Source organism: Lepidochelys olivacea, assembly GCF_965140295.1.
Source record: "Lepidochelys olivacea isolate rLepOli2 genome assembly, chromosome: 1".
In the NCBI taxonomy this organism is placed as follows: Eukaryota; Metazoa; Chordata; order Testudines; family Cheloniidae; genus Lepidochelys; species Lepidochelys olivacea.
The window spans coordinates 262,434,301-262,455,372 of NC_140411.1; the positions used below are offsets into that span (position 1 = coordinate 262,434,301).

At 43.7% G+C, this 21,072-nt stretch overlaps 1 protein-coding gene across 1 annotated transcript; it reads left to right on the plus strand.

The window, feature by feature from the left end:
* The first annotated feature begins 291 nt into the window (after positions 1-291).
* On the plus strand, positions 292-20,603 carry XRCC6 (X-ray repair cross complementing 6). The gene is made up of 13 exons (XM_084617382.1): positions 292-359; positions 2,229-2,316; positions 3,420-3,535; positions 4,237-4,375; positions 6,348-6,602; positions 8,529-8,712; positions 10,608-10,794; positions 12,330-12,498; positions 14,788-14,949; positions 16,209-16,338; positions 17,715-17,815; positions 18,574-18,687; positions 20,074-20,603. Exons 2-13 carry the CDS (start codon positions 2,244-2,246, stop codon positions 20,271-20,273), a joined length of 1,830 nt encoding a protein of 609 aa, XP_084473508.1. The 5' UTR covers positions 292-359; positions 2,229-2,243; the 3' UTR covers positions 20,274-20,603.
* The last annotated feature ends 469 nt before the right edge of the window (positions 20,604-21,072 follow it).

The window sequence follows — 21,072 nt, forward strand, 5'->3', positions numbered from 1 at the left end:
TGCCGTTAGGATGCGTGGCTTCTGCGGGGGGGAGGGGTTATTTCATCCGGAGGGGGTACATGAGGTAACTGCGCGGGTCTCCATTTTGTGGGCGGGGTTACGGATGGGCCCCAGTTATTGGCTGGAACGCGGTGATGCCCTGTGAATTGAGCTCTTTCTGGGCGGTGAGTGGGCGGGGCTGTAACCTGGAGCTGAGGTGCCGGCTCTGGAGAGGAGGTCGAATGTAAGGGGCGTGGCCTCCTCGCCGGCAAAATCGCGCGGGGGCGTGGTTTCCCTCGGGCCACACCCACTTTCGCAGGATTGGGTGGGATTGTTTCCGGGGGCGGGTTTCCGGTTTCGATGAGCTGCTACGGGCTCAGGTAATGGCGGGAGGCGTTTATTCTCTACCGAGCCCCCCACGCCCATGATTTCCCCCTTTCTCTCCCCCTCCCCCGGGTCCCGGCCTCCCATTGCCAGGGCGGCGCTGAGCTACGGCTGGCAGCGGGAGCGGCTGTTCCCGTCGCCTCTCGCCCCACGTCCCCGGGGCGCGTGTCCTGTCCGGGCTGCTGCCGCTGCAGTTCCAGGCCGTTATCCCGCCCGCGCTACTTCGCGCGCCTTCCCCTGCTGGCGGAGGGGGCGTGGGGCTCAGCCCCCCCGCAGGCCGCTCCCGGCTCAGCCCCGCGTCTCTGGTGGGTGAGGCGGTGGCCGCGCGGCTGTAGCGTAGGCGCTTCCCACGCGACACCGTTAAGTCGACCGAAGTTAGGTCAAGGTGGAGCCGCCGCAGTCATGCCTGTGGGGGTTCGTGTCCGGGCTACGCCGGGCTGTGTCGGCGGTGCCCCTGTACTGACTTCACCGGGTGGGGCGTTGTGAGCCCTACGCGGGCCTGACAGGCATGTCTACGCGGACACTGCGTCACCCTAACTGTATCGACAGCGCTGTGCCTCTCAGGGAGGTGGAGTTATGAGGTCGGTGACTCAGTGTAAATGGGTGACTTACATTGAGGGGAGCAACGTTGTAGTGTAGACACTTAGGCTATGTCTGCGCTTACCATTTAAAGCGCCAAAAGCCCCTTCTTTGTGCTAACACCGCAGGAGCGTCTACGCTCGTTAATAGAAAGAAGGAGGAGTACTTGTGGCACCTTAGAGACTAACAAATTTGTTTGATCATAAACTTTCATGGGCTAAAGCCCACTTCATCAGATGCATGTAGTGGAAAATACAGTAGGAAGATAGATACAGATAGATGTACACAGAACATGAAAAAATGGGGGTTGCCACACGTCTCTAAGGTGCCACAAGTAGTCCTCGTTCTTTCTGCTGATACAGACTAACATGGCTACCACTCTGAAACCTATACTTGTTAATGACTTTTTGCAGTGAGACTCAGAAGTTTCACTGCAGAAAGAAAACCACCTTCACGAGAGGTGTATAGCTCTTACCGCTGTTCTTTTTGCGCTGTTGTGAAAGTGAAGACACATTCTACCAGCTTAAACACCTTTTGGCCTCCGGAGGATATCCCACAGTTCCAAAAATGAGCATTCTGGCCAGCATCTCTGCTGCTCTGACTCCAAGTAAACGAATGTCCACCCCTCCCCCTGTAAGCCCCAGGGAGTTTGAAACTCCCTTTCCCTTTGCTTGTAGATATGGTGGGGAAAGCAGCCAGACAGCAGGGGTTTTTAAAAAAAAGCCATGAAAGAAACAAGGAAGTAATGGGGCTGTTGGGACATGAAGCAGTGCAGCAGGGGGCACTGAGCAGGGACCCAGAATGCCTTCCACTCACCCCCCCCCCCCTCCCACAAGACCTATAGAGAGAGCTGCACTGTGGGATAGCTGCTCTACAGCGCTGCTCTCATCGACAATGGAAGTGCTGGTAGTATAAACACTCTCTGAAGCCTGAGGAATTGAGTGAGTAAACAAACCAGCTCTTTACTTTCACCAGTTCCCTAGCACAGGTGAAACTTAAAGCACAAAAACTCTGTAAGTGTAGACATACCCTTAGTTAGGTGGACGTAAGCTGCCTAACTCTGTAGTGTAGATCAAGCCTTAACTGTATCTACTTCAGGGGTAATGCCCTGACTAACGTGCTTAGGGTATTACATTTTTCCCAGCAGTATAGCTAGGTCAATCTAATTTTTAAGTGTGGACCAGACCTTAGCAACTGAAAATGAGCGCCCAAACCATGTGACCAGTTATTTGGATGGTCTTCAGACTGAAGGTCAGTACAAACACCTGCCTTTTCTGTTCTTTTAGCAAACAGTGGCAGCCATGTCAGAGTGGATGTCTTACTACAAAAAGGAGGAGGAAGAGGAAGAATATCCTGAAGAAGCTGAAACTGGTGGTAAGAATTTGACCTTTAACCAAAAAGCGTTCTGTGAATGTGATCTTGAGTGCCTGCTTTCTTCCCCTTAGCATGGGGTCCTCTGCTTCAGACATATTTCTGAGGATCTCCATAGATTCTTTTATTTTTGCTCTTTCAAGCCCCTGTATCGTGAATAATCTTCTGTGGATGAATTTTGGCTACTCAAACCACTCCTCACAGGTGCTTATGTCAAGGTTCCTTCCCTACTCTGAACTCTAGGGTAGAGAAGGGGGACCTGCATGAAAACCTCCTAAGCTTACTTTTACCAGCTTAGGTTAAAACTTCCCCAAGGTACAAACTATTTTACCCTTGGACTTCCACTGCCACCACCAAACATTTATCTGGGTTTATTGGGAAAACGTTGTTTGGAAAAGTCTTCCCCCCCAAAATCCTCCCAACCCTTGCACCTCACTTTCTGGGGAAGGTTTGGTAAAAATCCTCACCAATTTGCATAGGTGAGCACAGACCCAAACCCTTGGATCTTAGAACAATGAAAAAAACCATTCAGTTCTTGAAAAGAAACATTTTAATAGAAGAAACAGTATAAAGAATCACCTCTGTAAAATCAGGATGGTAAATACCTTACAGGGTAATTAGATTCAAAACACAGAGAATCCCTCTAGGCAAAACCTTAAGTTACAAAAAGACACACACACAGGAATATTCATTCTATTTAGCACAACCCAATTTCTCAGCCATTTAAAGAAATCATAATCTAACACATTTCTAGCTAGATTACTTACTAAGTTCTAAGACTCCATTCCTGTTCTGTCCCTGGCAAAAGCATCACACAGACAGACACAGACCCCTTGTTTTTCTCCCTCCTCCCAGCTTTTGGAAGTATCTTGTCTCCTCATTGATCATTTTGGTCAGGTGCCAGCGAGGTTATCCTAGCTTCTCAACCCTTTACAGGTGAGAGGATTTTTCCTCTGGCCAGGAGGGATTTTAAAGGTGTTTACCCTTCCCTTTATATTTATGACAGCTTATATTTTTTTGAAGCACAAATAACATGGGTGGGTACTTTAAGTGGGGGAAAAAGATACAGCCAATTATAAGACTATACTTCTTTTTTTTTTCTTCAGGGGAATATAAATATTCAGGTCGAGACAGCCTGATTTTTTTAGTTGATGCTTCCAAGGCCATGTTTGAATATTATGATGATGATGATGAGTGGACTCCTTTTGATATGACAATTCAGGTAAGATCATGTGTTAGAGATTAATAATGACCTGTCTTGTAGACTGAAAGATCTCAATGTGCTTTATGGGTTGCCTATATACAGATTTCTTATCCACTGTAATATAGCTAATGTAGCTAGTTGACTGCCTTATCTGTTTATGTATTTCTCATCATCATGCTATCAGAGCACCATATCTCTGGTGTGAAAATCAGAAATCATTCTGCAGCAACAGCAGTGGTGGGCTGGAGAGGTCTGATCTGTAGTAGGGATGTAAAATGTTAACCGGTGAGCATTAGTCTTAGCCCTGGCTGGGGCAGCCCTTTATTTGGTTAATCATTTAAATTATTAAAAAATAGTTAGTTTAAACAGTTAACTTTTTAAACTATATTTACATCCCTAATCTGTAGTCAAACCCAGAAATTTTGGTGATGATTGTGATTACAAAATGAGGAATAAATTTGTATTAGAGTAGTATCTCTAGGAAGTCTTTCTCTTGTCCTCTTCTGTAGAAAATGTGTTATAATGAAAAGTACTTAATGTTCAAATGTAATCATAAACATCTTGTACCTAACTTGTTATGAAATGTGGCTCAAAACATTGTGGTAGCCCTTGCAATTGCCATTATGAAGGGCTGATTGCCAAGGATAGAACTCTAGCACCATTTTTTCAGCTAACTTTCTCCTTCTGTTTTCCCTAATTCTGCTGTTTTCTGTTTCCAGTGCATCCGGAATGTATACACCAGCAAGATCATTAGTAGTAACCGGGACCTCTTGAGTGTTGTGTTTTATGGCACTGAGAAACACAAGAATTCTGTGGATTTCAAACATGTGTATGTTCTTCAGGAGCTGGACAATCCAGGTAAGAGAGAATAGGAATATAAGGCTTAAGAGGAAATGGGCAAGTTTGTAAAATGTTTTTATCACCATTTGTCCCCTTTGGGGAGAGAGACCTGTTACTGTAGCATTTTAATTTCTTTTTCTTTGCTGGGATTTTTGATAGGTGTAACAATTTCCCTGCTTAGAGTTTCCTTGTTGAATCAGATAAAGAATACACACTATCCGTGTTTTATTTCCTTTGTGTGGGGTTCCATATTTTTCTGTACTTTAACACAAGGCCCCATTTTATGGCCACTGCCCTCTTTCATTAAAGAGGACTTCTAACACATACATGATACATTTAGCAGTACAGCAGGTGCCTGACAGGCTTTCAAGAGAATCCCATCCCGGCTCTTGAAAGCTTGTCAGGCACCTGCTGTACTGTTGAATGTACCATGTATGTGCTGCCATACCTTTTGATTGCAATAGGAGATGGACAGGATGACCTGCTAGTGGTATTCTGTCTCAGACTTCCATAATAATAATAATGTTAGCAGCACAGTAACTCTGGTTGAGAACCAACAGCAGGAGTAAGGTTAATGTGACACAGTGTAGGAAGCAGAGTGAGATGTGGGAGGCTCTGTAGAGAGAGAGATAAGATGATGATGTAATTTTCTTGTTTGAGGGAGGGGCAGGAAATAGAAGGTGAGTGCTTCCAGCCAGAGTGACTTAATGGAACTAAGCGCCCATATCTGTCATGGCAAAGCAGCATTTTATCTAAAAGCTATTGCTTTGTCTCTAGTGGGAATATTCAGTAAATAGGAGTGGGAGAACAAGCAGATGTTTCTCCAGAGGACTTGGACTGTTCTTGCTCATTGAGACTTCTTAGCCCTCGTGCTGAAGTACTTTTAGGAGAGTGGGATGTTGTATGGAGAAAGAAGGGCAGCTCTGTTTTAGCTACTGTACTGGCAGGGTAGGAGTGTGAATGAAGTCTGATTCTCAAACTACTACTTTGCAGCACCTCTTATAAGCAAAGTGCATCATGGTGGAAGTTCTGCCTATCAACCTCTAATATATCACACCTCCAGAGACAGAGGGGGCTATTGTTCTCTTGGCCCAAAGGTGCAGGCCATTAATGGGGAAAAGAGTTGGGGAAAGACTCCTTCCTGCTGGAGGATGTACCCTGGAGGGGGAAGGGTTTATGTAATCTGATTCTTCTTGTATAGCATCTTCTGTCAGAACACTAATTCTAAAACTATATGCAGTTAGTTAAATAACAACAGATGGGGTAGGAAATTAAATAATGAATAGGATCCCTTTTCAGGTGAGATCTTAAGAGATGGAGAATCCAGTGAGGGAGCAAGATACGAAAAAGCTGATCAGATAGCAGTGGTTGCAGAGTAAAAGGTTCTTCCACTATCACTTGCAAGGTTTTGAAGAGAGAGAGAGAAGCGGAAGGGGAGCCATTGGTCAACTTGAGCAAGTCAATAGTTTGAAAAAAGAGGATAGTTATCGATGGGTCCATACACCTAAGGATGTGTGTACACAGTAGGTCTGAGGTGTAATTCCCAGCACATATAGACATATATGTGCCAGCTGTGCTTAAGTTAATGCCCAAAAATAGCAGTATGTCTGTAGCAGCTTGGGCTAGCTACATGGCTAGCTGCCCATTTACAATCCTGCCCGATTCTCTGCGTACGTACATGGGTGGCTATCTCAAGCCACCGCCTGTGCTGCTGTGGCCACGCTGCTATTTTTAGGCACTAACTTGAGTAGTGCTAACGTGTATATGTCTACTCATGTTGGGAAGCATGCCTTTCAGTTGCTATGTAGACATACCCTAAGACACTGAACACTTTTCCTACCCAACTGCTGGAAGGGCCATGCTGTGAAATGTTAGTCAAATATCAGCTGTAGGGAGCTATGTGTTTTCTCTAGCTGGAAAAATGGTCAACAGGTTTTGGCTTTTATGTGCGAATTAGAACCAGTAATGCCCTTGCTGTCCTTCCATTTAGGTGCCAAACGAGTGCTAGAGTTGGATAAGTACAAGGGAGATCAGGGAAAAGCACTCTTTCGTGAGTCGTTTGGCCATAATGCTGACTACTCACTGGGTGAGGCACTTTGGGCCTGCTGTAATCTTTTCAGTGATGTCCGGCTCAAGATGAGCCACAAGAGAATCATGCTGTTCACCAATGAAGACAACCCTCATGGGCATGACAGCACTAAAGCTAAACTGGCCAGGACCAAAGCTGCTGACCTTCGAGACACAGGTGAGCATTTTCACTTTTAATTTAGAAATTGAGCCTTAATGAAGAGTAAAAGTGTTGCTTCCCTGCAGCAGACGCCAAGTAACTGCTTTGTACAATCTTGGAGGAAAGTGAATGATGTGATCGGACTTGGGGAATTGCTAGAAGTAAACAGGATTTTGGGCTACTACATTTCTGGAGACAATTCTTCAAAATATTTGAATCAAAACATAAAAACCCTTTCTAAATTAGAGGTGCTCAGTCCATTTTTTTGTGGTTAATAGGCACTAATTAAGCACCTTTTGTTTGTCTTGGCTTGTAGTCAGGGATTGAATGGGCCATAGAAATTAAACCCCCCTCATACTTCCTTGTTTTCCCCCTCTTCCAGGAATGGAGTGACATGATCAGAGTGACAGGCAAAGAGGATTACTTTAGTGTCTGTTGTCACACTGCAGGGCAACTACATCTGTTTCCCTGTCCGTGGTTCAACAACAGCGTACATTCTAGGCTCCCGGGTCCTCAGCCATCACCTCTCTTTGGTGAAGACCCACATCTCTCTCCCTTCTGACTGGGTTTTTTCAGCCTGCACAGTTCCCTGCTTATACTGAAATATCCCCAGCAAGCTAGAGTGCCTAAACAGGCCAGGGTCTGTGCTTTGCTTTCTCACCAGAGGCAATGAACAGCTGTAGTTGCCAGCAGTCACAAGTTAGCACACAGCTTTTTCTAAGTAAACATATTTATTCTTAAGGTGAAAGCATTACAGAGAAAATTTATATGAAAAATAATAAAATAATTTACATGCATTCTAATAAGTTTACAAGAGATCACCCCCCCAACTCCAGCTAGAACTCTGATAAGAATCAGTCTTTCAAACTCTGCAAAGGGGTTTTTCTGTGGTTACAGGTTCATAGCAGACTTAGCTCAGAGCTAACACACCCATGAATAGTGCAGTCTTTCCTTTATAATGCTTGGGCCTTTGATCTTGAGATTCTGGGAAGAGGTAATCAGTAGACAGTGGTCCCCTCCTCAAGCCATAGCTTGAAAAAGCTGGGTTTTTGCATAACTGGAAATAGGAATTTGCATTCACCTCCCCGCTAGAGATTTCCCCTGGCAAATCACTTGACATTTAGTCTCCCAAGTCCATTCTTGTCTGGCACATTGTTGAATATAGTCTTTTGACATTCACAGCACTTTCCAGGGTTCACATCATATCTCTTCCCTTCCCTCTCCCCCTCCAGAAAGGTTACATACAATCTAAGCCAATAATAACACATCACCTTCGTATTTAATACGATGGACTCCAGAGATACTTTAACTTAATTCACTAAGGTTTTTCAAGGATATTGCAGAAATTGCCTTCGGTCACAGCTGTATTTTATATGAATTGAAGGAAAGCATTATGTTTGGAGGCCAGGAAGGAGGATGTTTTAGTAGTCACAGCAAGTGGCTTAGAGCCAATTCCTTCAGAATTCAGTTGGTGTGCTAGAGCTTAAGGGTAGTCAAGCATTTTTAAGACATTGTCCCTTATACCTGGCAAAAGAGAGTTTTTGTGGGGGATTCTCTATAATCTTCCATCTTCTCTTCCTTTTCTCTCCCTATGGACAAGAGTGGGGTGGATGCTAATTCTTCTGGAGCCTGTCAGTGCTGCTTTGAGCATTGGCCACAGTGGGTCATTTCCTCCCAGGTAGGGGCTGAGCATGGTCCCTCTGCTGCATTGCTTGACTAGATGCAAAGAACTACCAGGCCAATTCTCTTTAATTACTTTCTTTCAAGAACCAACACTTACAAAAAAGAAAAATACTAAACAAAAGGACACCTCTTTGTTCTTGGACGACTGTCCATTTTGACTTCCTTTTCCATATAAAGGAATATCTGAGTATTGTATGAACATGCCAAAATAAGTAGAAATCAATTTGTATGATCCTCCCCACATTTGTACCTTGCCCCCAGGTATCATCCTTGACTTGATGCACCTGAAGAAGCTTGGGGGGTTCGATATCTCCTTGTTCTACAGGGACATCGTTAACACAGCAGAGGACGAAGACCTAGGGGTCCATACTGAAACCTCAGGCAAGCTGGAAGATCTCATGAAGAAAGTGCGAGCAAAGGAGACAAAGAAGCGGGCTTTGGCCAGGTGTGTACCACATGTCAACATTTTGAACACGTCACCATTTTGAAATAACCCCTTCCAGAGGTTGCCGATTCTATGTCCAACCTTCTTCATGTGGAAGGATTGTTCTATAAAGACACCATTTGAGCAGTATTTTCACTCCTGGGCCTTAACTCTCTTGCATGAGACTAATGGAACTCTTCTAGCTCTTAGACCCGTGAGGATTGCAGTAGTGGAAAATAGAATGTGAACTAGGCCCCTTCTGGCTATCACATGCCTCCTCCTATTCTGAGAGGTTGGCCTGAAATGATCCTTGCTCTATCCTGACCCCGGAGCCCTTTTCTTGACATGGTAGTCTGAGTATGGGGTTCATGTCCTCCAGGCATCTCAGAAATCATCTACTGGAAAAAAATCTACAACTCAAACCAGAAAATGTTTGTGTTTGTGGTAAAGTCAGGCTTAAGTCAGCTTTTGCACAAAAACTTCTTGACTGCCTTCACTTGTCTGAGTTTAGCTTACTGCATTCCAGCATGTTTGGTAGCTGTTTCAGCTTGTCGCACCTGCATTAGTCATATGTGGGCCAGTGTCTTTGCAAGCCCTTGTTTTTTGGTTCTTATGGGGAATCTGAAAATTCACATTTAAAAAGTGTTATGGGATATTAATGTGCTCTTGACAAAGCTGCTGAAAATTCCTTCTGAACCATCCAGTTTGTGTGAGTTTGTTTTTTACAGGAAGTTCATTTTCGTGGTGGCAATGATTTCAGCTCAGAGTGAGTTCAAGGGCCTAGTGATTGATTCCTCTTATGCCATGTTTTATAAGGATAAGTTAATGCTGCAGATTCATCTGAGCTTCCTCTTCAAGGTGGTGGTAGACTTCTACCTGTCCTTCTGCCAACATGTTTCCCCAGGCCGTGTGCCTGTCTGGGGAGGCCTTTCACCCTATGCTAGATGTCAAAACATCCCTGGAAGTTCTGTATGGAGCAGATTGAAACCCTTAGAAATTTTACCCAGCTTCTTGTGTGTGTGTGTGTGTGTTTGGTTTTGTTTTTTGTTTGTTTGTTTGTTTGATCAGCAGTGTTGTACTTGAAAAGACCATGTCTAAATGGATGTCTGCATTTCATGACCTGGCTGGGTTGAAACTAGAAGTCTCTGTCAAGGCTCTCACTCAGAGGGAAGGTTTTGATTTTTGAGGGAAGGTTCCAGCCATAACCAGCCTCAAGGTTCAGTCACAGATGTCTGCAAAGCAAACAAATGGTCATCTTTCCATGCATTTATAGAGCATTATTGCTTGAGTTCAGGGACAGGAGAGAGTCCCTTCTCAGGATGTCATCCCAGATTTTCAGGTTGCCAGTTGCTCTTTAACTCTTGTGGAGTGAGAATCCTATACTGACGTTATCTTTAGAGGAAGGGAAATGCCTTGCCTCACTCTCTTGATTTTCTACTCATAAGTTGGTAGGTTTCCTTCTCTCTCAAGCCTTGTTTCTTTTTCTCCCAGAGGTATGTTTTTGCTATTGCATTGGCTTTTTCTGGGAGCTTTGCCTCCTGCTCACTCAAAGGAGCTGGCTAAGAGTTTAAAGGGCAGCATTTACATTCAGCCTGGGCGCGGTGCAGAGTTGTCAGTAGTGGGTGTGCCTTGTGCTCTACCTCACTGTAGCTACCCTCAAGGATAAAAAGCACAGAAAAGCTGTGAGTTCAGCTAAGTGGTTTGTATTAAAGAGCTATGACCCAGGACTGAGAATCCTGCACAATATCTTCAGAGAAGCAGAATTGCAAGGTAAGTAATATTTTCATTTCAGAGATGCAGGTGGTGTTGGGAAGTGAATAAAGGCGAGCTTGAGGGAGTAGACTGTCATGTGAGAGACCCACTTTATGAAAAGTGTCCCTTTAGAAATTTGAAGTCTGTCTGTTATTTCCACACAGGTTAAACCTCCATCTGGGTAAAGACTTGTCCCTCACTGTAGGTGTTTACAACCTGGTCCAGAAAGCTTTCAAACCATCTCCAGTGAAACTTTATCGGGAAACCAATGAGCCTGTGAAAATAAAGACACGGACATTTAACCGAGAGACAGGCAGCTTGCTTCTACCTAGTGATACCAAGAAGGCTCAGGTAACACACTCCGTACACACTTTGTTTTTCCTGTTGCTGCGGGACCTGCATGGACATTAAACATCTAAATAAACCTGCTGCTTATTTTTGTGTTGGACTTTTAAGATGATCTGCAGAAAGGCACAGTACCAGTTGTTCATACTGTTTGCATCTCTGTCCTCTTAGGGATCTTTGGTCTTTGTCACATTCATAGGTTAAGCAGAATTTGAGTGGGTCATTGCTTGGGTGAGGCTTTCAAGGGAGAAAACAGCTACTAGTGGAAGTGAGGCTGGGGCTTTATAGGGTGTACCCTTCTTCTGGAGTCAGAACTGTATCATCCTGAAAACATGACACTAGCAGCCCTTGTTCTGTTGCTGGTGCTGTTTCTTGATGATCTAATCACAGAGGTTTTGACCACTTATGACGAATATCATGGAATCATTAATTACCATAAGGTCAGGGGTATGAATCCCAATATCTAAGTTAACTTCCAACCTGGGTAATTGCACTCTGCATCCCTAAAATTCCCTCTTTATTCTTCACTCCCCCTGTTGCCATGTAGTATTGCTGGTACAGAATGATTGCCATGCTCAGGTGTAGCTGTATTTCAGGGCAGGATAAGTGATTCCTATATACACAGTTTGCAAAATACTTCGAGGCTCTGGGATGGAAGGAGTTATAGGCCTATACAATTATTTTGTGTCCATCCTTTTAGCTGAAGATGCTGGGTTTTATTGTCATTCGACACTGATTGCTCAAAGCAGAAGGTGTCTGGAAGAAGCACAAGGCTGAAATCCAAACATCTCTCTCCTGTCTGACCTTTTGTAGACTGGATGAAAGTACGGAGATTAAACACTGTTCTGATCAGCTCTGTGAAACATAGCAGTACTTTCAATCACCAGGTTGATAGCAAATGTCTGCTTAGAAGAGAGGGTTGTGAGCACACTCCCATTACTGGGAATTTGCTGAAGCAGATTTTCTTAGTCATTCACGCCCAAACTTCCTCCATAAACCATCCTGCCAAGTCCTACACTGAATGCCATGGAGTACCATGGAAACTAGTGCAAAGGGATCCAAAGTGTGTCTGAGAGAGACTGGTGATGAATAGATAAAAATTAAACTATTGTCTGAATGGCTGATAAAAACCTGGGATTAGAGAAATCGAAAGGCACATGAGAGATGCTCCATTATGGGCAGTAGCAGGTCTGCTCTTCACACAGACTGGCTATCAGTCCTTTTAAACTGCTGGCTTTGTCAATGTTGAATGTATTGGATTTGTTCAATCCTGTGTGTGAAACCGATTTGGATTTTGCTTTAACCAGCAGTGAGTTGGTAGTTCCATGCTGGCATGAGGAGAAACATCTCACAGATCTTTCCTTTGAGCTGGAAAATATCTTCAGTGGGTAATCTACTCATCTTCCCCATAGTCCTCTTTTTGCCACTCCCCGATATGTTTCATCATAGCAGAATTGATTCCATTGTCCCTTATGCCTTCTCTGCTGAGTGAGTGACCTGTCCATTCTCATAATTGTCTTTTTTTTTTTTCTATTTGTTAGACCTATGGGAACCGTCAGATTGTGTTGGAGAAAGAGGAGGCAGAAGAAGTGAAGAGATTTGATTCCCCAGGTTTGGTCCTGATTGGCTTTAAACCACTGGTGATGCTGAAACAGCACCATTACATCAAGCCCTCCCAGTTCCTCTATCCTGAAGAGTCTTTCATTAATGGTAAACAAAACTGGGAGAGACTGACCACCTGGCAGTGCAACAGCAAACTAATTGACAGAAGAGTGGAACAGAGCTATCATTTAAGAGGGACACGGGACATACAGAGTTTAGTTTGCTCCCTTGCCCAGTACAGTAACTCCTTGCTTAATGTAGTCGTTATGTTCCTGAAAAATGCTACTTTAAGCGAATCCAATTTCCCCATAAGAATTAATGTAAATAAGGGGGGGGTTAAGTTCCAGGGAAATTTTTTTTTGCCAGACAAAAGATTACACACACACACACACACTATACGTTTTAAACAAACAGTTTAATCCTGTACACAGCATGATGATGGTGAAGCTTGGTTGAGGTGGTGGAGTCAGAGGGTCGAAGAGGGTGGGATAATTCCCAGGGCATGCCTTGATGCTAAATGATGAACTAGCAATTGGCTGAGCGCTCAGAGGTTAACACGTTGGTAATGTAGCCTCACACTCTACAAGACAGCACGAATGGAGGGAGGAGACAGCATGGCAAAGAGAGACACAGACACACACTGTGTGTGTGTGAGAGAGAGAGAGAGGAAGAGACAGAGAGAGACACTGTGTGCGAGAGAGAGATGCGCGCATTGCCCCTTTAAGTATGCTGACCACACTCTAAGTACATTGCCTTTTTAAGTAGATCTGCAAGTTGAGACAGCAGCTGCTGCCAGTGGAGATGAGATACAGGAGTGGGGGGAGGGGGCACCCTGACATTATCACCGATCTCGTGTCTCCCTCCCCCCCACACAGCAAGCAGGAGACTCCCGGGAGCAGCTCCAAGGTAGAGGGCAGGAGCAGCACACTGCAGTGGGAGGAGGGACAGCTGAACTGCCCGGCAACTGACAGCCTGCTGGCTGGCTGCCGCACAGGGAACTTAGGGGAGCTGATTGGGGGGCTGCCGGTCCACCCTGGTGCCAAGCCCCCACCAGCTAGCTCCAACGGGCTGCTCTTTCTGCAAACAGTGGACAAAGCAGACAGCTGCCAAACAACGTTATAAGGGAGCCTTGCGCAACTTTAAACAAGCATGTTCTCTAATTGATCAGCAAGGAAACAACGTTAACCGGGGCAACATTAAATGAGGAGTTACTGTACAAAATCTTAAGAGCAATAATGTGGGTTTAACTGCCACTCTCTGCTCCAAGTCACAGCTAATGTTCTCTTCCTTCCACACTATGCTTCTGAACCTGTTCTGTCTTCTGTTTCCAATCTACAAGCAGCTGATCAAATGTGACCCCAAAAGGTTTGCTTTTGTCATTCACAGCAATGTCTGTTTTTGAAACCTGAAGTATATTGGAAGACAGGGACCAGAATAGAGAGCTCTAGGGTCATGGGTAGGAAACCTAGATTCAAAGGTGACCGTTATATCAGCTAAGCAGGACAAAGGCATCCAAGGAGGGATGTATACGTTAGCAGCATTTGGGGGTTCTGGATTGTTTTATAAGCAGATGTAACTATAAGGGGTGGAACTGGGGCCTTTTTTCTCTTCTGTCACCATGTTATGTGTGTACTTGGGGTGGGGAAGTAATACTGTAATTTGTAAGTTAAGAGTGCTTAAGATTAAATAATTAATACTTCTCTCACACAGACACACAGTCACACAGACAGTAGGCCATGAACTAAAAAGGGCTCTGTTAGGACAGGGTGCCCTTCTCCCTCAACGTCTGAGATGATGCTCCTGGTATGGGGAATAAGGCATTACTCCCTAGAGTGTTGCACTGTTGAGGTGGATATTTAGCTGACTCCTTTACTATCTTACAGTCCATTTAAGTCCAGCAGAACAGCACCTGCATGACTCTTGACTACATAGTCTGAGTTAGGTGTCTGGTGAAAATAAAAGCTCATGTTTGGTCTGGAAAGAGGATGCAGTTTTTACAACCTAGATTCTTAGTACCCTGCCTCTGCAGTGAGGGCTTGGGTCCACCAGTGCTAGGCCTCCAAGAGGGTGTCACTGTATATATCCAAATTGAAGGGGGGCTTTTCCAGATGTCTCCTTCCATTCTCTCCCCCATCTCCTGTTGCAAATGTTGGCGAGTCCAGCAATTTCACCAGCATTCTCTTGCTCTTCTGTTCAATTGAGACCATGTTGTCATCTCAGAGTTTTGCCCTGTTAACATTATTTTTCTGCCTTCTGTTCTGGCCTCCATCTGGAGTATTGCAGGTATATTCAAAAAGTTGCAGATGCGAAGTTCTATAACGCTTTGGGTCAAGTGTCTGTGTCCCAGGAGGGCGCAGGAGTTCTTAGTCTGACAGATATATGGCTTTTGTTGCACAGGGAGTACAACTCTGTTTAATGCCTTACTGACCAAGTGCCTGGACAAGGAGGTGATGGCATTGTGCCGGTACACCCCCCGCCGGAACACTCCCCCCCGTTTTGTGGCCCTGGTTCCACAGGAAGAGGAGCTGGATGAACAGAAAGTGCAGACAGCCCCTCCAGGTATGTGAGGAGACTGCATTTTTTCCATCTTGCAGCATGAAAAAAGCTGCCAGCTAGAGAACATGCACTATCCCTGCCAGATACTGCGTGCTGCCTAGTATAAAGATTGGGGAGAAAATGACGTGCAGAAAGAGGCATGTCAGGAATCTGACACAGAACAAGGTGCTTATTGGTCTCTAGCCACAGTTGCTCACCTGAAATATTTACTTTGCACAGGTTTGCCATAGTTTTTCGATTGAGGCAATTTAAAATGAATGCCTGCTACTATGGATTTCTGATGCAGGGCTGGTATTGGCCTTGTTTACCTGTGCCTGTGTAGTGTGCCCTGCTAAACATTTTAAAAGCCTCCATTTGTGTCAGTTCTTGCCCTGCATAAAATAACATTCAAGTCCATTGTGGCTGCAACAGTTTCCCTCCCCTCCCACATCTTTGCTAACTGCTTCAGGTAGCCAACATCAGAATGGAAAAACCTCTTTCTCTATTGGTTACCTAGAGCTCTTATGCCTCCTTGAATTTTGTTCTGTCCCTGGGCTCTTCTGAAGGTTTTGTGTAGTGATGATTTTCATTTGATCATCACCGTGTACCAGTTGAGTGGGGTGTTATGAAAGAGCAGTGGTAAATTAGTTTCCTTCTGCTTTTCCTCACGTTTATAATTGGAGAGCCTTGGATTGAGAGGTTTGTCTAGAAAAATAATGCTCCTTGCATGTAGTGTGTGATTCCATCCAAATCTCTTCATAAGCATTAATTCCATTGTCACAACACCACTGTGAGATGGATGAGTGTTCTCCTGATTAAAAGATGGGGTGATACTGAAAAGACAGGTGACTTGCCCAATTCCACTGAGAATCAGTGTCCGATGGAATTACAGCTCAATAATCCCTAGTTCCTGCTCACATACTTAGATTGTTTCTCTCAAAAGTCAGCAGCATTAATTATTATTGATACTGACTTATATTATGGTAGTGCTCAGAGGCTCCAGTCAGGATTGGGGCTTCGCTATGATATGTGCTGTTTGAATACACCTGAAGATATTGTTGGCTCTTCAGAAAAGAGACTGCCTAAGAAATGTCTGAAAAGGGAAGAGATGCTAATTAATTGTGCATAATTGACAGATTGTATACAATAAGTGTCTGGCTAGCATAGATAGATAGATAGATTTTCCTGCCAACCCAACTTCTGAGCATTTTGGGCTTGCCCTTGACATGCTGTTCTGAGGTCAGGCTTTCAGATAACTGCTCTCTGGTCTCTCTCTGGTCTAGGTTTCCACCTCATTTTCCTGCCTTATGCAGATGACAAACGGAAAATTGACTTCACAGAAAAGGTCCCAGCTAATCAAGAACAGGTGGACAAAATGAAGGAAATAATCCAGAAGCTCCGGTTCAAGTACAGGTGAATGGAGGCCAGAGACATGGGGCTTGAAAACGCAAAGCTATCACCTGCTGTGTTGTACAGTGTTCCGCGGCAGCTGTGGTATGCACACAGAATCATAGATTTCAAAGCACTAGGTGGCTGGAACTGTGCAATTTGTAATGCAACTTGGGTGCTTTTTCTTGACTCTGAATGAATCTGTTAGGCTGTCTGGTGATCCAAGGACATGTCCACTCTAAACATTGTATAAAACCATTGTTTAAAATGCTTTGGTCGTGCAATGCTTTTACAATATGTTGTCCACATACAACCGCTAAGCCAGGCAGCTTCCAGGTATTGATTATAATAGTTGGCCGCAAACCTTGAGAGCAGAGCTTTAGGCCACGTCTGGTTGATCTGGTGCAATCCACTGTGATGTCTGCCCCACTGTGGTCAAACCTCCGATACATGTATAGCTGTACTGGTTCAGATACCATAATGATGGGTACAGTGTAAGTCTAGATAAGATTAATTAGTCCTAACTCCAATGTCTCACATTTGGAAATTACCCCAAAGCTCCTACTTCTAGGGGCCAAAATTGAGCTAATAATGGAAAATTAGCTGTGGTATAGGTCTCCATATATATAGGTGTAGGTCTGTTTGCACTAAGCTAGGAGACTGTTGCAGGGAGATTGATTGCCTGAACTAGTTTGTTACATTGTTTGTCCTTGTAACAGTTTACTGCATACATTCACATGCAGTGGGCTATGGCTAAGACATAGTTTTTAGTTTATTAATATAACATGTGTAGCAACACTTACCGACAGAGCCATTTTGACACCACCCACACACAGCATGCCTTATAACAGTTGTACCAGTACATTCTGGGACTCCTTTAACACATGTCCCACAGAGCAGGGCCATTACACCATATTCCAGAGGCAGTATGTTTCAGTGGCAATGAGAGAACCCATGTCTGATCTATCTGTAAGTCAAGTATTTTAGGATGTTTAAAATGAAAAGTACCACAGAATACTTGTTAAAGGGAGTTATGCCTCTCCATCTTGAGGAGGATCAACTTCATAGTGCTCACATTAAAGGGCATGTGTATTCAGATATTGGCTGTGTGGAAAGGGGCAAAGCTGGTTTTGAAGTGTGGGCTGATGCCATCTTCATTTTTTTCACATATACACATCCTGCTTATTAATAAGCTGGCAGCTTAGTAAGCTAGTGACATGATCACTACTTCTGCAGGCAATAAACCTGAGAGAAAACCAGTGTTCCATGAAGCACCACTGGTGATGGAGATGCTTAACTGTGCAGGGGAGGGTGGGCTGAACTGGGGGCTCAGTAGCCCTATTTATGGGCTCAGCTTACTCCTGACGTGTGTGTTGAATATTTCTGGGTTTTGTTGGCAGGAATGACAGCTTTGAGAATCCAGTTCTGCAGCAGCATTTTAGGAACTTGGAGGCCTTGGCACTGGACTTGATAGAGCCTGAACAAGCTGAGGATCTGACACGTGAGAATGATGAGTGGATGCAAAGAGGGTGGGGGTAGAGGCCTCTTGATTTTCACTCTAGGTGGTGGTGTGTTTCTAGAAAACACAAATGGACTTCTTGTGCTTTTAAACCAGTTAGTGTTGTGCAATGCTAGGACTTAATTCAGAGCGTGTGGTGGTAGTAACACACTTCAGTCTCTTTAAAGTTGTAATTCTGGTTCTGTTCTCTTCCTCACACACACCCTTTCCTCCCCAATAAGTACTTGATAAAATGTCCCTTTTCAGTACACATGGCAAAAATTATTTTTGTGCCAAAGTGCTTGTAGTCTAACATGAGAGACAACAGGTGACTATAAAAAACAGATAGGGATAGCCCAACATAACAGTGAGATGAATTAAAAGCTGCAGCATACCTATTTCTCTAGCATGCTGTTATATTTTTTCTTCTGTTTGGTCTGTGCATAAGCATGTCTGTCCTTCCTATTTAGGTATATGTACAAGTCTAATTAGTAATAAGACATTACACATGGGCAATATAAGCTAATGGTATCATCGAGAGCCTTCCTGGCTCTTGTGCATTCAAAATTTGTAACTACCATTGCATTAACATACTTTTTTGCATTTAATTTCTCATGTTTGCAAAGCCTTTTGGAATGATAGTTATTCTGAAGACAATCCTCTCTCGCTGTACACTGGAATATGGTGGTGACATTTTCAAGTCATACAGGTTTCCCTGTGCTTGGTTATGTTTTTGTGAGTATGAATTTCTCTTCTGCCAGAGCCCAAGGTTGAGGCGATGAACCACAGACTGGGTGATCTGGTGGAGCAGTTTAAGCAGCTGGTTTACCCTCCGGACTACAATCCTGAGGGGAAGGCTGTGAAGCGGAAACAGGGTGAGTGGCGGTGAGGAGCCTGCACTATTGTGACATGCAGCATTCTGTCCGTATCAGCTGTTGCTGAGAGGTCTGCATTTCTCAGTTTATCTCATGATTTAAAGAAACCTATTATGAAACCACTCTCACTGATAGACTGTCGGTTGGCTTCATGACAAAATGATGATGATCCACCTTGGATTGTGGCCTGATTAGAACTCTCAAGCTGAAATAGCGTTTGGTCAGATTGGATCGTTTCTTGAATGGGAGATCTCTTAAGGAAAACCCAGCTTGCAGCAGGAAGTAATGTGGGTCAATAAATAGAGCAACCTTTAAATGTTTTTGCTCATTTGGCTTGAGGTGATTTTTTTGCAGGGGGGGGGACAGGCCAGCAAAATTATTATTATTTTTTTTATTTACCCATACCCTGGGCTGCTAAATTTTTTTTGTAAGGCTGTAGTAGGAGATTTCTTCCCTCAAAGTAACGATGCAGTGTTCCGCTATGAACTTGTCTTGAATTAGCTGTACACCGCAGTTGTAATTAAAATTCCATGGGACTTCTCATAAAAGTGGGGTGTTAACAAGGGTGTCCTAGCCAAATTCCATGTTGGGACTTTACATTCTGCTGTGCTGTCCCTGTGAAAATCCTCCATAGTGTCATTTGGTTATGGAATCTTTCCCATTAAGCCACAAACTGTTCTAGCCAGCATATAAATATGTATATATTAATATGCATTAAGCACCAGTAATATTAAGCACAAATATTGTAACAGTGATGTAGCCTAAACTGGCTGATGCCCTAATCCTGTTCACTTATGCTAAGTATCCTATATCTCCTTGAATTTGCTGAAGTAACTGTTTGGCAAAATCAGATAGGAAATTTGTTCTATGTCTTAGTACAAACTAGGGAAGTACCTTCACAGATCAGTACTTGGAATGCTAGTATCCAAAACAAAGGTAAGGGAAGAACAGAAAAGCAAGATAGGGACCTGAAACAAACTGATAGGTTGGATTTTAGTGACATATAAAGAAATGTGTAACTTGTAAAATCATATAAATAATACCAGCTGAAATGTGTAACTTGAATATAAGAAGTGTGTAAGGTGAATATAATATCGCTCCATGGGACTGCTCTTCAGAGACTGGTATTTTATGGAATCTTTTTTCCTGCACCATATCAATAAACCTAACTGACATTGGTTATTTGATCTCCTATGATCACTCACCAATTAAATACAGCTGCTTCTGAGATGAAATGCAGAATCTAGAAATTTGCCATGTATCCATACATAGCTATTAATCCACTTCTTACTTATCGGTTACTAGACTGGCATATTAAGTGTAGCAGTGTTTTCCGTATACTTACAGTTCTTTTAATGTCGTGGTCCAAATTTATTTTTCTAATAGGAGAAGGTGCTGGCCAAACAGAGAAGAAGCCCAAGATGGAAGTCTCCAAGGATGAGCTTAGGAGCCATGTACAGAAGGGCACTCTGGGCAAATTCACTGTGCCTGTTCTGAAGGAAGCATGCAGGGTTTATGGGCTGAAAGGCGGTGGGAAGAAGCAAGAACTTCTAGATGTACTGACTGAGTATTTCAGCAAGTTCTAACCAGGAGCTGAGGACTTTGATGACAAAGGGTTATCTCCCTTCCGCTTAAAACTTCAGTCTACTCACCTGGGTGTTGGGTCTGAGTTCCGTTTTGATGCTGGTGGAAGAGGGGGTGGGGAAAGGATCCCTTCTCTACATCCAACACTGCAGACTCCAATCGGGAGGAAACTTATTTCTTCCTTTTGGTGACAATAGATCCTCTTAGCAAATCTGTCTTCTGCTGGTGGTAGCAGAGGGCAAAATAAACCCCATCCCAACTCTGGTCCTACAATTCAAATGAACACTGTTGTGCCTTGTTGATGTCTGAATAAATGCAAGTTAGTTTTGGAACCCTTACTTCTTTGGAACAGCAGGAATGGCATAAAAGAGATGTTGTCATGTACAACGAAACCTGCTCATTTTAAATAAGGAAGTGGAATAATGTATGGTGGCGGATGAAATAGTGCTATATTGCTATCAGACTTCCAAGAACTATAAAAGTGGCATCTTACTGTACTGATTAACACATTAAACTTATCAGAACCAAAATCATTATGCAAGACGAGCTGGATTCTATTCTGCCTTAAGCATAATCAAAGTTGTCAGCATATGCTGATAATGGCATAGGCAGAAAGCTATTTAGTGCTGAGTAATAGCAGTTGTTAAAAAAAAAAAAAAATCTTTTCCCTTTTGAAAGCTAAATTGCCAAAGGAAAAAAAGGTTAAGGATAACTAGTTTCTTCTTAAACACTAAATATCAGGTCGTGTATTCTCTTTGAGGAGAGAAGAGGGATAACATCATCCCATTAGGCTAGTGGTTT